Source organism: Plasmodium brasilianum, chromosome 1 (genome assembly GCF_023973825.1).
Source record: "Plasmodium brasilianum strain Bolivian I chromosome 1, whole genome shotgun sequence".
NCBI classification, from domain to species: Eukaryota; Apicomplexa; class Aconoidasida; order Haemosporida; family Plasmodiidae; genus Plasmodium; species Plasmodium brasilianum.
The window spans coordinates 1,478,596-1,497,791 of record NC_090114.1 but is presented as its reverse complement, the minus strand read 5'-3'; the positions used below and the strand labels follow the sequence as shown (position 1 = coordinate 1,497,791).

The 19,196-nt window shown below is 19.6% G+C and overlaps 4 protein-coding genes across 4 annotated transcripts; 1 reads left to right on the top strand and 3 right to left on the bottom strand.

Moving 5' to 3' along the window:
- Window positions 1–683: 683 nt before the first annotated feature.
- On the bottom strand, window positions 684–1,567 carry MKS88_000602 (uncharacterized protein; the record flags this gene model as incomplete). Its single annotated transcript, XM_067217199.1, has 2 exons — window positions 684–1,346; window positions 1,478–1,567. The coding sequence occupies 2 exons, from the start codon at window positions 1,565–1,567 to the stop codon at window positions 684–686; spliced, it is 753 nt and encodes a 250-aa protein (XP_067075836.1).
- A 6,117-nt stretch (window positions 1,568–7,684) lies between these two features.
- On the top strand, window positions 7,685–10,257 carry MKS88_000601 (uncharacterized protein; the record flags this gene model as incomplete). The annotated part of the gene is made up of 4 exons (XM_067217190.1): window positions 7,685–7,705; window positions 7,823–7,901; window positions 8,000–8,857; window positions 9,119–10,257. 4 exons carry the CDS (start codon window positions 7,685–7,687, stop codon window positions 10,255–10,257), a joined length of 2,097 nt encoding a protein of 698 aa, XP_067075835.1.
- Window positions 10,258–12,334: 2,077 nt separating this feature from the next.
- MKS88_000600 (uncharacterized protein) lies at window positions 12,335–13,208 on the bottom strand (the record flags this gene model as incomplete). Its single annotated transcript, XM_067217179.1, has 2 exons — window positions 12,335–12,997; window positions 13,122–13,208. The coding sequence occupies 2 exons, from the start codon at window positions 13,206–13,208 to the stop codon at window positions 12,335–12,337; spliced, it is 750 nt and encodes a 249-aa protein (XP_067075834.1).
- Window positions 13,209–15,750: 2,542 nt separating this feature from the next.
- On the bottom strand, window positions 15,751–17,641 carry MKS88_000599 (PIR protein; the record flags this gene model as incomplete). Its single annotated transcript, XM_067217168.1, has 3 exons — window positions 15,751–15,915; window positions 16,087–17,478; window positions 17,624–17,641. 3 exons carry the CDS (start codon window positions 17,639–17,641, stop codon window positions 15,751–15,753), a joined length of 1,575 nt encoding a protein of 524 aa, XP_067075833.1.
- Window positions 17,642–19,196: the final 1,555 nt, after the last annotated feature.

Here is a 19,196-nt window from a genome sequence, read left to right as displayed (position 1 = left end):
ACATAATCTCACATTCACACTACTCAAAAAAATGAAGTCTCATGTATCTATTTTTATATTAAATTTTTTTTTCTATATTACTCATAAGAAGTATTTTATAGAATAATTATTACGTTTTAAAGAAAAAAACATGTATACGTATACATATATATCAGTACAACAAAATATATCGATTTCTCTTTATTAAATACAAAAGAAGAAGCAATTACTTTTAATTTTAATATATAACACATATTGACTAATATACTGAACAAATAATTCTGATCTCAAAAGAAAATTAAAAATATAGATCAGCACCTTTCATTACTGATGCAAGCTATCATCGTTCTATAAATATATATGAATTGTGACACTTTTTATTCTTTTTAAAGGATTAATATATATTTTTAATAGAAATATATTTAAAAGCATAAATATGAACATTAGCTTATAGATAATTAATTCTACATAAATAACACTTTGAAATACAATTTGAAAAACCTTAGAAAATTCAAGTTCATAAAAAAATGAAGAGCATAATTTTTGGCTGTTTTTCATTAAAAAATATGGTATACAAACGTACATTTATAACATTATGTAAATTATAGTAATGTTTATTAAGAATATATAACTAAGGATATTTCACATATTGGTTCATACTAATAATTTACTTAATGAGAAATAGATATTCGTTATAATTTGTTTTATTCAGTCATCAGCTTTATTATTTTATATTTTTCATTATTTCTTAAGATTTTATAAATTGCTACTATAATTATGACAGATAATATAACAATAACTACGCTATATAATATTATACACATTTCGGACGCTTCTAATGCCTCATTAAGTTTATCATAAAAAACTGATAGTAATTCTATGAGTTTTTCTCCTACTCCTTCCAACACACTATAATGATGCAATGCGGGGTATCCAAATCCTAGCAAGAAAAAAAGAAATAATATAGTAACTCCGAAACTATAACTTCTAAATTTTATTTTCTTTAAACTTATATTTCTAATCCTCCTTTTTCTTTCAATAATATTATCGTAATCTTTTTTTTTTATTAATTTTTTTTCAAAATGGAAATGTTTTCCATCAAACATTCCATTATTATAATCAACAACTTCTGTATAGTATTGTGCCTTATTTAACAAACTTCTATTTGATTGTTTGCTTTTTATTTTGGCCCCCTTTTTATTACTATATATATCATTTTTTTCATTCACTTCATTATTCGGAAATTGTTCTTTTAAACGTGCATTATTTGAATTGTCTTGCTTATATTTTACTAGTGATCGGTAATTTCTTGTAACTAATTTTTTAACAAGATTGAAATTTTTATCCAAGGTCTTACTAAATGTACTCTAAAGGAGAAAAATTATTATTTATTATTCAGAATAATAAATAGTATAATGCTAAAATAACAGTATTATTAAAAAATAACAGGAACTATAAATGTAATTTAAACAAATGACATTAAATTAAATAACAGTACCAGATTATTGCTAAAATGACATATCCAAGTTAAAAAGAGAAACATAGAAATTTTAATAATAATATGTAATTTTATTTTTTGCTTCATCATTTAAACTTTTTAAATTATGTAATCAAGTTGCTAAAATTAAAATGATATGCTTATGAAGATAAATGATGTTACATTTAGTTAAAATTATATTTTTGTTATTACTCCGTAAATACATAGTAAAATGTATAAAACTATTTTTATTTTATCAGATATAAAATGTAAAATTACTTTCATTAAAATAAAATAATTCTAATTGCTTCATTATTATGTAAAAATTATAATTTCCTTATTTAAACTAAGTTATTAATTAAATGATTATTTTATTAATAATTTTGAAAATAAACTAAGAAATAAATATGTTATTTTTTATTATATATAAATGTTAAGTTTATCTACAATACAGTTTGTAGAGAATATATATATTATATATACTTCTATACATTAATATAATTATTACAAATGTTATGATTATTATCATATTAATAATTGTAATTTTGTAAACATTTTACTTTGTTAAAACTAGTAATTTAATAAATAATATTATTATAATATAATAATTATAGTAATAAAAAAATACGTTATGTTAATTATAACAAATATATTATTTCGTCTGTAAGTACATAAATATTTTATTGAGTATAATTTTTTAAAAAAAGGCAAATTTACACGGAAATACAAAATATATAAAGAAATACGCATTCTAAAATCAAATGAAGATTTACATTTTATTCTAGTATCATAATTTTGGAAACTTATATATTTTAATTAAGTTAAATTCATTTAATTATTTCAGAATAAAAAATCAATAGATTTATCTACTTGATTTCTTAATTTTCTTTTTAATTAATTATATGTATTTAAAAAAAATATTGATATATTAATAAAACAGACGAAGAGATTAAAAATAATAATTTTGTAGAAATATTATGTACAATATCACTAGTTTAAAAATATATCAAATTAAATAAATTCACAAATAATAAGCATTACACCATATATACATATAATATTAGAAAGAATAACAATATAATATACTAGAGTAGGTGATGTAATAATTTTTCTATTTATAATACTAGAAACAATATATTATTTTTTATTTATTCTACTAAAAATACTGCGGTTGGAGTAAGTTTCATAGATGAAGCATAATAAATCGACATAATTATATTAATAATATATTGTAAAAAATATTTTTAATAACAAATATATATTATACAACAATATTTCTATTTTTAAATTTCATATCTGATAAAATGAAAATTATAAAAATAATATGTTCATACAATTATTGTAATCGTCTTGGATATAACATTGTATTGTTATTCTTAAATAGTTATGACGTCTATGAAAATAGATAAAACTATAAATAAACATTGATAACTTTAATATACTTTATTAAATTACAGACCAAAAAACTATACTTACAAAAAATATCATTATTTCATTTTCATTGTTATAATATATATAAAACATCAGTGACATTATATATGAGGATACTTATAAAATATTTTTGGCGTTTTCTCATAATTTGGTCGCCTCACATTTATACATACAGCTAATGTTTCTCTATAAAATATATTTTAAAAGAATTTAAGTATTCATAATAATATACATATAACTTATAAAATAAATTATGTAATACAAGGGTATTTTATATTAGAATATTACGAAAAATTTACTTATGAATCTTTTATATTTGAACAACATTCATTTTCATTAAACATATATTTAATCTTTTATTCTAAAAAGTATATTTGCATTCGCTAAATTACTTATTTTTTTTAGATCTAGAAATCATATACAAATATATTCACTTTCTTTTTGAACATCTAATTGTCTCCTAAAATATATATTCAACAAGTGAATTATGTTATTATATATGTCAATAAATTTTACTTATTTTTTATATTATATTTTTTATTTCTAATAAAAAATATTATTAATATTTATTACATTCTCATAAAATTACTTAAATGTAAAATAAGATTAAATTTCAAAATATTATTTTATACTTATGTTATCTATATAGTAAAATGCGCGCAAAGAATAATGTATTCATATAAATGATAAATTTTTAAAGAATGTAATATATCGCTTATATGGATATAACTATAATATATTTATATATAACAATATATTTTCCATCTCAAAAAGGAAAAACAGTTTAGAATATTTCCCTTTTTTATATTTTTAATAAAATTTACGTGCTCATTATTTTTAAAAAATATTTATTCTTATATTCATATATAAATCAATGCGTCTATGTTTAAACATGTTATTACTTATATTACCATATATAAAAATGTATTATAAAAAAGACAATAATTTTCATGCGCAATTCCAAAACTTTAAAAATAAATATGGTACTAATAAAACTCATATGGCTAATTGAAAAATTACATTGTTTTTAAAATATCCTATTTAGATAAATTAATCTACTATAAATTTCTGAATTACGTGTATATTATCACAAAAAAAAGCACCCTATAATATCTTAGGACATAAATTTACATCATTATGTTCATTGATTACGTTAACCTTTATTGAAGTGTTTTTCTATTTTTTCATTCTTCTAAAATTATAAATTAATCTAACTAAAAAGAGGAAGCAGTTCTTTGTCTTTCTAATTTAATTACATAAAATCACTGTTATAACAGTGTTGAATTTACTTATATGTAATATTTTTAAAGGTAGTTTACTTTATATAGACTTTTCTGTTGTATTCAATAAAAAAAATGTAAATATTTTGAAATATCATAATAAGAAAAATGAATAAATATCAATAAATTGTTCTGAACATGATCTGAAATATTCCTCTGATAGCAGGTATTATATAATATATAATGATACACAAAATTTCAATTTGTTCAATTTCATTAATAAATATATTTCTTCATAAATAGTTTTCAACAAGTTAATTCTAGTGTATTTTAAAAATATACAGAAACGAAAAAATATGAGAATAAATTTTTTAGTTATAATATTACGAACAAAATATTATATATATGACTATGATTCAGAGAGAACTCTAGTGTATTCTTATAAAAAGAAGCTAATAAACATTTTTAATTAGATAAAAAAAGACAAAATGAAATTAATGCATAAATATTTTATTGAAATTTACGTACTGTGAAGAAGGGATAGAAAAAACGTAAAAGCATATACATATAAAATATGTAGACAATATTAATATTATTATGCAAGATTAACATTGTTAGGATATACAATATTTATCAGAAATTAATCAATATAATATATGTATAAAAGAACATTTCAACAAATAAACATGCATAACTTTATCACTAAATATAATGGAAAAATAAAATTTTCATGGAATCGATTAAAAACTGCTAATAATAATGATATTATTTATATTCATGCAAGAGTAATTCGTGAATTTTCACTTTTATAATAGGATAATTAAATTGTCATATATAATAAAAACTCTAATTCAAATTATGTATTGTCATTGTTATACTTATAAAATTTGGTATTAAAAAAATTGTACATAGAATTATAATATAAAATCAAATAGGATTAAATAATATTAACTAAAACTCAACAAAAATAGCTCATACCCTAAATTCAGAAAACCTGGATAAATATAATTTATTATATCTTGAATAATGTGACATACGAGGAGGAGTTCCTTATATAATATGATGCTAATCTATGTTTATTTATAGAAATAAAACAGTATTCATAAAATTAAATCATATTTATCAAAAAAATATTTTCATTTTATTTTTCACGTATATTATAATTTAAGGCTGCTTTCACTGTTATAATATATGTATAATTATGAGCCATAATGTTAAATAATGTGTACTTTAAATTTACATATGTAACTGATTTTTTATAATAATACGTATAAGAGATCTTATATTGTGTATCCGTATATATTAAATAAAAAAAAATTATAATATGTTATTTATCGTAACTTAATAAAGTTGAATAAAATTTTTTTTTTACGTATATTTCATTTCCTTGTTGTTCTGCTTTATATATATATTGCAACATATTATATTATTTAACGTAAAAAAATTTACATAAGAAAAATATATATTTTAATGTAAAATATTTTATTTTAAATAAAAAAAGTATCTATGCCCATAATTATAAATAAATATTCAATAATTCATATAAATGTTAGTTAATTTTTCATTATTTCTAATCATAAGTAACTAATAAACGGAAAAACCATAAAATACATGTAATTATAAATTTAAATAAAATAATAAAAAATACATCAAAAACAAAGTAAAAAAATATTTTAATATATTTATAAAACATTAAATAAAAAAATAGCATATAATAAATTTTGTTATATATATATTTGAATAGAATAATTTGTCAATATATTCAGTAAGCTTTCATATATTTGATAAAATAATATTTTTGGTTCTTACATATTTATCCACTATTATAAGTTCATTATATATTATGTTTAGCTCATAAGTAATATATTTTAATTTATAATATCTTATATGGTAAATTATTTTTATACTTATTCGCTCTTATATTTTTATTATTTAAAACAAGTTTTTTATAAATTGAAAAGGTTGAAAGGTACTAAAAGAAAAAAACAATTTTAAAACAAATAATTCGTATAAATATAAATTCAAATATTAAAAATAAATGAAAACTATAACGCTTTAGTATGTCAGATTGATGAAATTTTAAAAAAATAACTTAATTTTTTATATCAAGCAATTATTTATAATTATTTATAATGAATATGTAATTTCTTTTTTTCTAATATACTTATTATTCGTTATAACTTATGTGCTAGTTCCAAATAAAAATTTTAAATAAGTAAAAATATTTTTAAATTATAATAGAATAACATATGTTTCTAATGCATTTAAACTGTTTATAATTTCTTTTACTAATTTGTTCATTTAAATGTATTAATAATAATAAATTACACTTTTTACATAAATGCTAAGATGATACAAATAAAATTTGTTAAATCTTTGTTTTCCTATAATTATATAAAATAAAAAACATAACATTTTTTTTATCTAATTGTTATAATATATGCCTAAGTAATTACATAAATATAACTATGAGACTTCACTCTCTTATGCTGTAGTTTATTATTTCATTCAATATTATAACATTCTAATACTATATTACATTATTACAATTTATATTACTTTTTTTTTAATATATGATAAAGTTAATCTTACTATATCCCTAAAATTTTTCATTTTTTTTATTAATTGTCTAAACATATCTTCTTTAATAAATATGCCTAAATATACATTTTTTTGATTAAGCAATTTGTATGCTTCATAAATTTATTCATAGTAAAAAAAGTTAATTGTCATATACAGAACATATATATATATATAATATATTAATTCATCATAAAACTATTCAGTGGAATAGTATATACAACAAATAAGGAAATTTTAAGCAATACTTATAAGTAATATATTAAGTGTAACTTATACTTATTGATGCTATGTACTCTTACAAACTATAGTAATTAAATAATATCTATATAATTAATTTCCTTTCTATATACAATATAATAAGTTTAATAATGCGATAATAAAGTAATTATAAAAATATAATGTTCTATATCAAACATAAATAACAAAATACTACAATAAAAAAGAAACATACTATCATATCTAATAATATTTTTTTGTATATATTATATTTTCTGAAAAGCAAAGAAATGAAAGATATAATTATATTTAGTACAGATAATAATATTTATATATATATGTTCAATAAAAAAAAACATTAAGGAAAAGATTCAATACTTACATAAATGTTATTTTTATAGATTCAAATATATATTATTTATTAATGTTACTTATATGTAATTATGTATTGTTATCTATTTAATATTTTCCTTTTGATGTTAATATGAATTTTTTACCCAAATACATAGCTGATATTTACTATTAAAATTTAATTAGGATATATCTACAGTTGTGAAATATTCATTTAAGTTAAAGGAAGGTAAGAGTTATATAAAATGTATAGTATTTTATTCAGTTATTATGTAGTTCATATATATATTCTCTTGTAAATGGTAATTTTATTTCTTTTCATTAAGATATGTTAATTTATAATTACAATATTGATAAAATAAAAAATATAAATTTGTATTTTTCCTCATACTCTTACTAGGATTTACAGTATACATGTATATTCATAATGGATAAATGTTTTACCCCGGTAATATTCTTTATTTTTTATATTATTGTTTTTATGTATAAAATTTTTATTTATAATAAAAAGTTGATAATAAAACCAATGTAAATATTAATTATTAAATAATTTTTTTGAATCTAGAAATTGAATGTTCAAGCTTCTGGATATTTCTTGTTCATTAGAGAATCGAAATTTAATAACATTAAAACATATGTAAAAAGTAAAACTAGTTCCTTGATTAAGGAGAGAGATAAAAAATATTTAGGAATGGATGCCAAGATTTAGCTAAATATATAATTAATAATATATCTCCTCCAGTATATTATAGTAGATTAAAAGATATATGGGAAGGAACAATATACAATTGGATAAAAGTTGAATACGAAAAATTAAAGCAACATGGAGGATGCCCTGTGATTATGAATGAAAAGGATTTAGCACTTCTAAATTTAAATTATGAAGTAGAAGATTTCTGTGAAGAAAAAGAAACAAGAATGAATGAAATAAGTTGCCTTAAAAAAGGCCATACTGATGAAGGTAAATGTAATTCAGAATGTGCACTTAAAATTAAAGAATATAATTCTTGGATTAATAGTAAAAAGGATTATTTTAATAATAAAAAAGAACCCATTATAAGTAAATGCAATATCCAACCATCTCATTTTCCAACAAAAAAATGCAACATACTAGGAAGTAATATATTTAGTATGCTTACTGAATGTAGATATAATAATTTAAATGCACTTGCGTCTCATACATCTAAAGAAGACGAAACACCTTTACCAAACGTTAGACATAATACAGATTATAATCTACCTGATCATAATGTTAAAGCGGAAGAAGTTGATGAAAGTTCACTCAGAGGGGAAATTCAAACTGAACATGGCGTTCAGAATGCATCCCAGTCTAATTTCCAAGACCTATTATCAAATGGATCTTCAGGTACACAAAGTGATACCATAAAAATTCAAAATATAGAAACTAAGCAATATGAAGATTCACATATATCACCAGAACCTGAAACCAATGAACAATTGCCACCAGCCCATAAAATAGTGCATACTCCAGGTGCTCATGTGTCACTAGGACCTCATTCTACTGAAACCAATCTGTTAACGTCTGAAGCATCCGTCCCTTCTTCAAGTTCTGATAATAATAACCACCCTAAAATTCTAGGTACAATTAATTCTACTTATTTTGCTATTTTTCAAATATCTATGTTATATAACTTACATATATAATATAAAATTACAGATTCAGAAGAGCATACAGTTGTCACACACATATCTCCAGTTCTAATATGCGTTATATGTGTCATTGTATTTTCCCTTTTTATTAAGGTAAAATAAATAATAAATATTAAAATATATATGAATATTTTATTACTGTAATAATTTATTATATAAAAAAAAATTTTTTTATAGTACGCTTTAATAGGAATGTTTAAAAAAAAAAAAAAGATAAGACGAAGACATGTTAAATTTATTAGATTACGTGTACCTTCATTTTTTAACAATAAAAGTAATCTTTTAACAGATGATCAATTAGCACCCTCAATATATGATGATGAAGAAATCATAAAATATTTTAGAATAAATGAACTTAAAAAAAATGTAAACTTATCAAAGCGAAAAATAAACAAGTCCAAGACCATAATAGAAATACATATGGAGGTAGTAGAAAAATGCATAAATGAAAAATGGCAAAGTAACAAAGAAGAATTCTTACAAATATGTCTAGATGAATTCTCAAAAAGGGAGTACAGAACTTATCCCTATTTAACAAAAGACGATCAAATATCAGAAAATATTAAATGTACCTATGATATAAAAAAATCAAGTATTCTATGGAATAAATGGATGGAAAAACATAGAAATATTTCTAATAAACTGAAAAAAGAAGATTGGTTTAATAATTTAAAAAATGAATGGAAAAGAGAAATAGCTTACATCCAAGAAATGGAAAAATTTAATAAGAAACTTTCTAGTGAAAATCACAAAGTTCCATTTTTAGAAAAAGAAAAGGATCTATGGAAACAGTGGATATCAAAACAGAGTTATGTTATAGAACAATATATGGAACAAGACTCACTCAAATTATTAGCAATGGATTTGAACAATATATCAGATGAATGGGTAAATAAAGGTACTAAAAATTATATATCACTAATAAATATAGAAGAATTCCAAAACAAAGAAAATTATGAAGAAATATATAAATATATAAAAAAAAAATTATTAACAAATATATGTATTCTAGTACTTACGACGATATTTGAAGAATTTAAAAAGGAGATGAACTTTGAAAAAAGGGAATCTTATTTGGATAGTAACCTAAATGAATGGAAAAAAGAAGTATATTCAGATACAAAACAAAAAATTACAGAAAATATTGAATATAACAGAAATGACTTGAAAAATACACGAAATAAGGAAGTCTATACTAATATAGGAAATGACAGTCTCAGAAATGAGATAGAAGATTGGATAAGTGAAGATAATGCAAATGTAAATTTCACAGTTAATGATGAGAAATTAAACAAAACCGTTGAAATATCAGGAACTCATATCTTATAAATTCATAGGTATGCATCCAAAATATATTCTGATGATATTTCAGATAAAACATCCGTTGTCCATGAAAGATAATTCTTAAATACTCTGATATCATAAGGGAACAAAAAAGAACAATGTAATGAGTAATATAAATAAAATAAGCAAAAGTCATATATAAAAATAAATATGCATATTAGGAGATATACATAACATATATATTTCTTTTTATTTCTGTATGAACATCTAGAAAAAATTTATATTAATCTTTAAATTAATAAAAATGGGAATTTTTTAATGCGCATGTAAAAAAAAAAATTAATTGTTTTGTACTAATTATTAGAATATTAATTCACGAAGTTTTAAGTAATGTTTTTTGGCTGAATCATTAATAACTAATTTTATTCGTAAAATTCTAAGATATGTTAAATATATATCATATTTTAAATGCCCATTGGTTTATAATATATATATATTAGATTAATACAAAATATTGAAAAACAGTCTCCCAAAATAATAATATTATAGAGAAGATTAGTAACCTACAAAAAAATTCGTTTAATTATATGCATGTTATTTGTCAATTGTTTTTATGTTTTTCTTAAATATTTAATTTGTTTATACTTCATTTATGTAATCTATCACTGAAATGTTATAAACATAATAACATAATGTTTTTCATTAACAGGAATTTATTTTTACTATGATTTATAATAAGAATATTTTTATTGCACCTTCAAAAAGAACAATAATTATATTCTTAATCTATTTTTCTTTTACAGTATGCTACAAAGTTACATGTTATGGTGAATATCACTTTCTAATATGTATAATATAATATAAAGTTTAATAAACTTATTTTTAATCTAATAAGTTATTAAATAAATAAATATATTTGTTTTTTGTTTAATAATACGTAAAGCGTAATATATTGTATATATATATGTATATGCATTCCTAACTGTATAATAAGTTATATGACAAAGAAAATTATAAAAATATTAAAAAAAAATTTCGTCACAGATATATTTATATAATATTAACTTGAAATATTTCTATCATAATTAATCTATAGTAATTATTTTTTTAAGTCAAATACAAATTAAATATATGTTTAATAGTTTATTTTTTTTTAAATAAATTATTCCAGCAATAAAAAAATTGCTTTTATTTATATTTTAAAGCATAATATTAAAAGAAAAATAAAACATTTTAAAGATTAAATTATTTTTTAAACTTATATTGTTTTTCCTTCAAATTTTCTTTTTTTTTTACGTATATAAATAAAGAAATATTTCAATTTCTTAAAATTTTTAAGTTTCTATTTTTCATTTTAAAAACGAATAGTATATTTAATTATGTAGCCAATATTATAAAATATAGTAGCATTGGTGTATTTAAAATTTTAACCATATTTCCTAAATTATGCATTCTTCATAAAAGGATATTTTTTTACTATATATTTTTAACTTCACAATTATACTATTTAAAAATATATTATGTCTATCAAAAATATTTTTTAAAATAAATATATATCATATTGTATATATGGTAATGCTTATTTCGTAATATAAACTGCAAATTCGCTTTTATATTAAATATATATATATACAAAAGAATACATTCAATTCGATAATGTACTAAAAAAAACATATTTATTTCTAATTTTAAACGAATAATGACTTTTTTCATTTCTATAGATAATTATTTAAGAATAAGAAAACACAAACAAAAATAATTGGTACTATTTTTTATACTACAAATATAATTTGGTACATAACATCGAGAAATTAAACAAATTGCACTTTTATATATTAATTTGATAAAATTCACATATATTTTTCTAAAAAATCTTGTTAGTTACAGAAATATATATATGAGCCATAATACTCTGTTTAGATAAGAAAATATATTAATATAATAAATGAAAAATCTATTACTTTCAAATTAACAAAAAAAATAAAATAAAAATAAGTGTATATTAACACCATAACTCATTAATAAGTCGATTTACATACAGGAAGTTTTATTTATTTTCAACAATTATAGATATATTTGTTATTTATATATATGAATATGGAAATTATAAATCTTATTTTTTTTATAAAACTACCTTATGTAATAAAGAATATGCCGTATTATGAATGTCACTTTTTTTTTCTAAAGCCTTTATATATTTTAGAACTTTTTTATTCAGATACAAAATTGCTGCTTCAACTACAAATGTTAATATCAAGAATAACGCAGCTGATGAAACATTCTCACCAGATATAGGTAAAAGTTTATCAATTGCATCCAAATAATCCAATTGTTTTAAGACAAGTAATGCAGTACCAACTAGTATATGGAAGCTACCTAAAATAAAAATCCCAAATAATTTTAACTTAATACTTTTTTTTAAAAACTTAAAATCTTCAATAGCTTCATTCCTAACTATATTTTTATAATACATTTTGTCAAATGCTCTTTTTTTACAATATGAATTTCGACGGGTATACATATTAAATTCATTTCTTTTAGGTACTTTATAGTTTTCTCCACACTTTGATGAACATTTATCTATTCGTATACTTTTTCCTTTAGTTATTTTTTCATTGTTATATGTATCTTTTTGTTTGTACTTTCCATTATTTGGTATAACTTCATTTATCCATTTAGTATTTGAACACTTCCCTTGTTTATGTTTTGCTAGTAAACGATAAGTTATTGTACATAATTTTTCGTCAAAGGAATAATTCTTATAAAAATATGTATAAAAGTTACCCTACAAAAAAAAGAATATTATATGCATAAATTAAAAGAATAAATAATTTATTACTAACGAAATTGTTAATAAAAATAAAATGTAAATAATATTAATTATACATGCATCTATATTATTATCATACCAAATCATCGTTAAAATGAAATATCCAAGTTAAAAGCATAAACATAAAAGTTTTAGTAAATATGAGTAACTTAAAGTTTTCTTCCATGATAAAAAATACTAATAGTGTAATATATTCAGTTAAAAAAAAAATTAATAATAAAACTATATTTTGCTAGTTGCAAAAGACATTATAATAAGCTCTTTTAATATCTTTTCATAGATACTTAATAATATGTACATAACTATAATTCATTTTACTATATAAAAAATGGAATATACCCCAAAAAATTTATTATAAAATAATTATCTTAATGTAATTTATAAAAACAATAACTTTCATTAACATAATGTATTATGGACTAATTAATAATTATCCAATATATATAAATTAATTATTCTATATATTAGTACATGTAAATAATTTTATTTTTTATTCCTTTAAAAAAAAAAAAAAAAAAAATGGCATATGAATATTTCTAAATATTAAGTTTACATAGAATATAGAACATACACAATATATAAAATTTTTCACCTTACTTATAAAGATAATAATAAAATATCTTACTAATATTTCGCATATAATAATTATAATTTTATAAACATAATATTATGCAAAAATTGCTTATTGCTAATAAAATACTAATTACTACAATATAGTAATAGTGAAAATACTAACAAAAAAAAAAATAATATATAAGTACTAATTTTTGTGCTATATCATTTAATTCATTGAATTATTTTCTATGCAATCCTATTAATTTTTTCATAGTTTATATTACATTAAAAAAATAAAATTTTCAACATATTAATAAAAAAATATATATTTTAATAGTAAATAAATATTGATTTTTTATTTTTATAATATATGCTTTGAAATTGATAATTTTAAAATATATATAATTTGTGCTTTTATTTCTAAATGAAAATTTTTATGTATGCTTAAATTCATTTTTTTTTTTAATAAATTATATCTTAAGGAGAAATATTAATAGAATAAATAGCAAAAAATAAGTTATATATTATTAATCTATTGGTTTAAATATTTTACTCTTATAAAATAAAAATAAAAAATTTCTATTTTTTTTTTTTTTTTTTATAACGTATTAAATATTATTCTGTATGTTGTAATTTAATTCCTATCATATAGAAAATAAATAAACTACATTTTTATTCAATTTTAACAATAAAATAAATTTATATTTATAAAGTCTTATGAATATTTAAAATTAAAAAATATTTAATTAAATTATTCTTTTTTTAAGTAGTATTTGAATTTTTTATTAGGAAAATTGTGTCAGTAATTTATTAATTAAAATAAATTCACAAAAATAAAAATTTTACGAACAGATAAAAATCGGATGATGTAAAATATACATAAATATTTTTAAATAATTTAATAGCATATACTTATGCAAAAAGCAAAAATGATTAATCTTTATATAATTTATATATATTCTATAATGATATCAATAAGATTTCTTTTTTTAATATTGAATGTTTGAATAATAATAATGTTGTTATGTAAACACTAGCGGAACTTCAACTAAAATTTTATTAATAATTATGTCAACTAATAATAGCGATATAAAATTTTGAAATGAATCATAATTTAATTTTCGTGCATAAAACGTATTACTATATGCTGTTTTTTTTTTTTTTTTTTTTGATATAAATAATTGTATTAACATTTTTATTAATGACGTTTATTATTAGTTTTTGTCATCTATACTTTAATATATTCTTCTTATAATTAATATATATTATATTAATAAAACCTTTTATTAATATCTTTAATATTCAAATTTAATTATGTATATTTTAAATACAATTCTTGTCTAGTATAAAGTACAAAATATTCATTAACTACAACTTATATAGATAAAAGCTGCGTGCGTCAGATTCCATATTAGGTTACACAAAAAAATTAGATACAATAATAATATATAAATATTATTACGAATGTAAAGAGTTTGTACATGCATAATAATATAATATATAATCTTAATTTTCTATTTATCGTTTATTATAAAAAACAAATAATCTAAAAAATATTTTATTCTGGTTTAAAGCAAGATTACATGAGGGGGAATTCATAGGGATACTATATTATCTGCTAATTTATTTCTTCTCAATTCATTCATTATAGCTATAAATAAAAATTTATTTTTATATTATATATAACTATAACATATTTGTTATATCTGAATCTTTAACAAATCATAAAATCTATTTATTTGACCATTTTTGAGTATAAATAAAATAAATAAATATATTTTACCAATATGCATTTGCAACTCGTACTTTATTAGAACCCTAATTTCTTACTAATCATCAAAGTTAAATATATTATTTCACATGGAAAAAATAATAATATCATTTGCTAAAATTATAATTATTTTTGAAAAAAACAAAGTGTTATAAAAAAATTCAATTAATAATATTATTACAAAATATAAAAAAAAGTACACACAAATAAATATAAATAGTGGAAAACAAGAACATATATATATTAATTATGCCATTTTTTTTCTTGTTCTTTTTAATTACGCATATTTAATAGAAATGTATATTTATCTGAATTTTGTATATTTTTTAATATCTATAAACTAGATCATTTGATAGTCTGTATAACACCACTGATATGAAGTTCATCGTTCTACATTTACTACACTAAATCTCCTCCTACTAGAATTCCTATAAGTACGTTTTATGAATCTCTTTTGTAATCTTTCCTGATTTAATACAGTGAAATTAGTCCTATATCTTTTTTTCCTTTTTTTAATTTTACCTAAACATGATCCAAATGGAGTAAACTAATAAAAAAATAAAAAAAGTAAAACTTATAAAATATAATTATTTTAAGATAATAAAAATTTAACAAAAGTGCATTATGAATTGTAACTTATAACGTATTAATTGTAATAATTTTTTTTTTTGATTATTACCTTAAGATAAAGGAAAAAAATAAATATGAATCCCATTACTAATGAAACTACAATCGAAATACGGACGAAAACATTCCTTAATATATTATATTCTACATAATTTCCAGAATATATTTGTCTATTTGGAATCTGACTATAAGTTTGCATGTCTTTTTTGATCATTATAATTTGGGAATTACCTAAATCTCTAAAACTTGATGAGCTTGATTTCAATCTCCTTTTAGTTTTAGCTATATTTACTAAGTATTTTGGGTTCCAATTTTTTCCTTTTTTAAATTTATAACCACCAGTGTCTTCTTCTCTTATAAAAAAGCCTTCTTCAACCAACTCTTCCATATATTCACACAGTCCGTAGTCATCATTCTCCGAAGCGTTAGATTGACAAGTGAGTGTTCCTTTTCCAAAATACCATCTAATACTATCGTCTGTCTTTTCTTCAGGTGACATATTATTTTTTTTTACTGGACCACTTACGCGCAACTGGTTCGTACTTTTTTGAGATTCAGACATTTCCGAATATGTACTAGATATTATCACCTGTACTTCCTTAGATGAGCTATTAGAGACATCTTCTTCAGTATTTCCACCATCTCCAATTACACCACTTCTTACATTAACATTTGCTCGGAATAAATTACAGGGCATACCTTCATTATTTGTAGAAGATCTCTCATTACTAGGAATACGACATCCAGTGAAATAAAATGAATTTATAAAATCTTGATCGAACTCCATAGAATCAGGTTTTTTTTTAGTAGTTTCATATGTAATATTTTTTAATCCATTACAACCTACTTTTTCATTAGAATCTAATTCAGCTAAGAGCTTACTTGGATCAAACTCATCTCCACAATTCAGAAAATAGTTAGGGCACTTCAATATGTTTTTTTCACAACACTCATTCTTTTTTTCATTATATAAATCTTTAATAGAATTGAGATACTTTTTATATATGTCAACTTTCACAGAAATACAAAAATCTTTACTTTTAATACTCTCATAATTTGCAAAATATTCATATAAATATCTCTTATTTTTTTTATCATTCAATCCTTTTAAAATATTGTCATCGAAATTATAACTACAATTTAGTATCCTATAATCTTCGGTAATGGAAGTTTGGAGATTACGAAATTCACTGACAACTGAGTTGACATCTATATATGATGAACTTTCTTCAAATAATTTCCTTAATTCTTCATATACCCAGTATTTATAATGTAAACAACGGTGACTATAGTTCCATACCTCATCCTCTTTGGGTATATTTTTTAAATTTCTTGCAACTTTTTTACAAAGATTAATACAATTATCTTTGTATTTAGTTTTTACTAAATCGAATCTATTGCAATTAAGGTTATTACCTACGTTTTTCTCCGATTTAAATTCCTTATATATTTTATTTGAAGGTAACTGTTGTAAAATTTCTTCCTGAAAATTGAATGATAAAAAAAAAAATTAGCAAATAGTGAAATGCTCTTTATAAATTGTGAATATTTTCGTAATCTTCCACATTAGAAATAATACATAAATTAAGGGTAATATATTATTATTTTTATGAATAATTAGAATATACATAATTTAATTGTTCCATTTCTATAATTTCCTTTCAACTTTACGATGTTCTAGAAAAAAAAATAAAAACTATACATATATAATAATATATGTATAAATTATGACAACATATTTAAAAATTAAGCATTTTGAGTATGTTTTTATATTTTAGCATTTATACTAATTAAAATGTTTCTTAATTAAAAATGTCACCTAATTTATTTCATAGCATAAATTGTAATTGTATCGTTTTTATTACATTATTATAATTAATTTTATCCTAAGTAAATTTAGCGTTGACACTATAATAGTAAATAGTGAAAAAATACTAATATCTGCTATAGAAAAACCCCATAATATATATATTAAACCAGTATTAATATATTCACTTTAATACAAAATAATTGTTTTAATATAAAAACTTAATGGATAATTATTTATTTTTGTTCAAGCAATTTTATACTTTTAAATATATTTTTATGGATCACTATAATTACCTAATGAAATCACAATATTTTCCTTTTGACGAAGTAATTATTTCAATATTATTAATAAAATAAATCCATTAAAGTTATATCGCTTATTATAGTACAGGTATTACAATAATACGTACATAAATACAGTATCGTCATTAAACATATGCATATTAAAAAAATCAAAATATGAAAATGAGAGTATAATATTACAGAAAAGTAGAGATGAAACCAAAAAAACAAAAATTATTTTTAACATAATAAAAAATATCTATTTATTTATTTTAATTATAATTCATTTATTTTTACGTGTTCTATGTAACCAACTACATATTCTTGGCCTTTGTTAATGTACATGTTAAATTATAATTCACGTTTTTATTTTTTATTCCGTATAACCGTTTCCATTGTATATTTTTCCTTACGCATCAATGTTTTACATATAAATAAAGGAGTGTGATAAATTAATTTTAAGTAAATTTTTAAGAAAATATATAATACGTTAATTTTCTTAAGTATAAGGATAAAAATATACTTGTTTTTTCAGTATAATAAAATTATTATTTTAAATGTAACAGAATAAAAAATTAAATTAACCAGAATACTGCTAGTTAAATATGAAAAATTTCTTTTACTATATCTATTTAATTTTTCACAGATACTAAATTAATAATGACAAGTAACATCACAATGTTACATAATTCACAGATTTTCTTTAAAATTTCCTATTCCTTTTTTTATTTTTAATGATTAATGTACTAAAATATGATTTATTTTATAAATAATTTTTGAGAAAATAGTAATGAATATTTTTTTACTTTTTCGAATGTGTATTTTTGCAATAGAGAATTTTAAAAATGCTTTCTTTTAAAATATAACAATTTTATCATAATGATAATATGGGATTCAATACGAATATAACATATGAAAATAAAAAAAAAAAAAAAAACAATACAGATAATATTTATACAAATCAGTTTTCTTTTTATTGTGATATATTCGAAAATTAAATGAAATAATTTATTTTATTTTATTTTATTTTAATTTATGTCTACTCTCATTTCATTGATACATACATTAAGCTTTGTTTTACTTCTAAAATGTAATGTTTTTCTTTTTTTT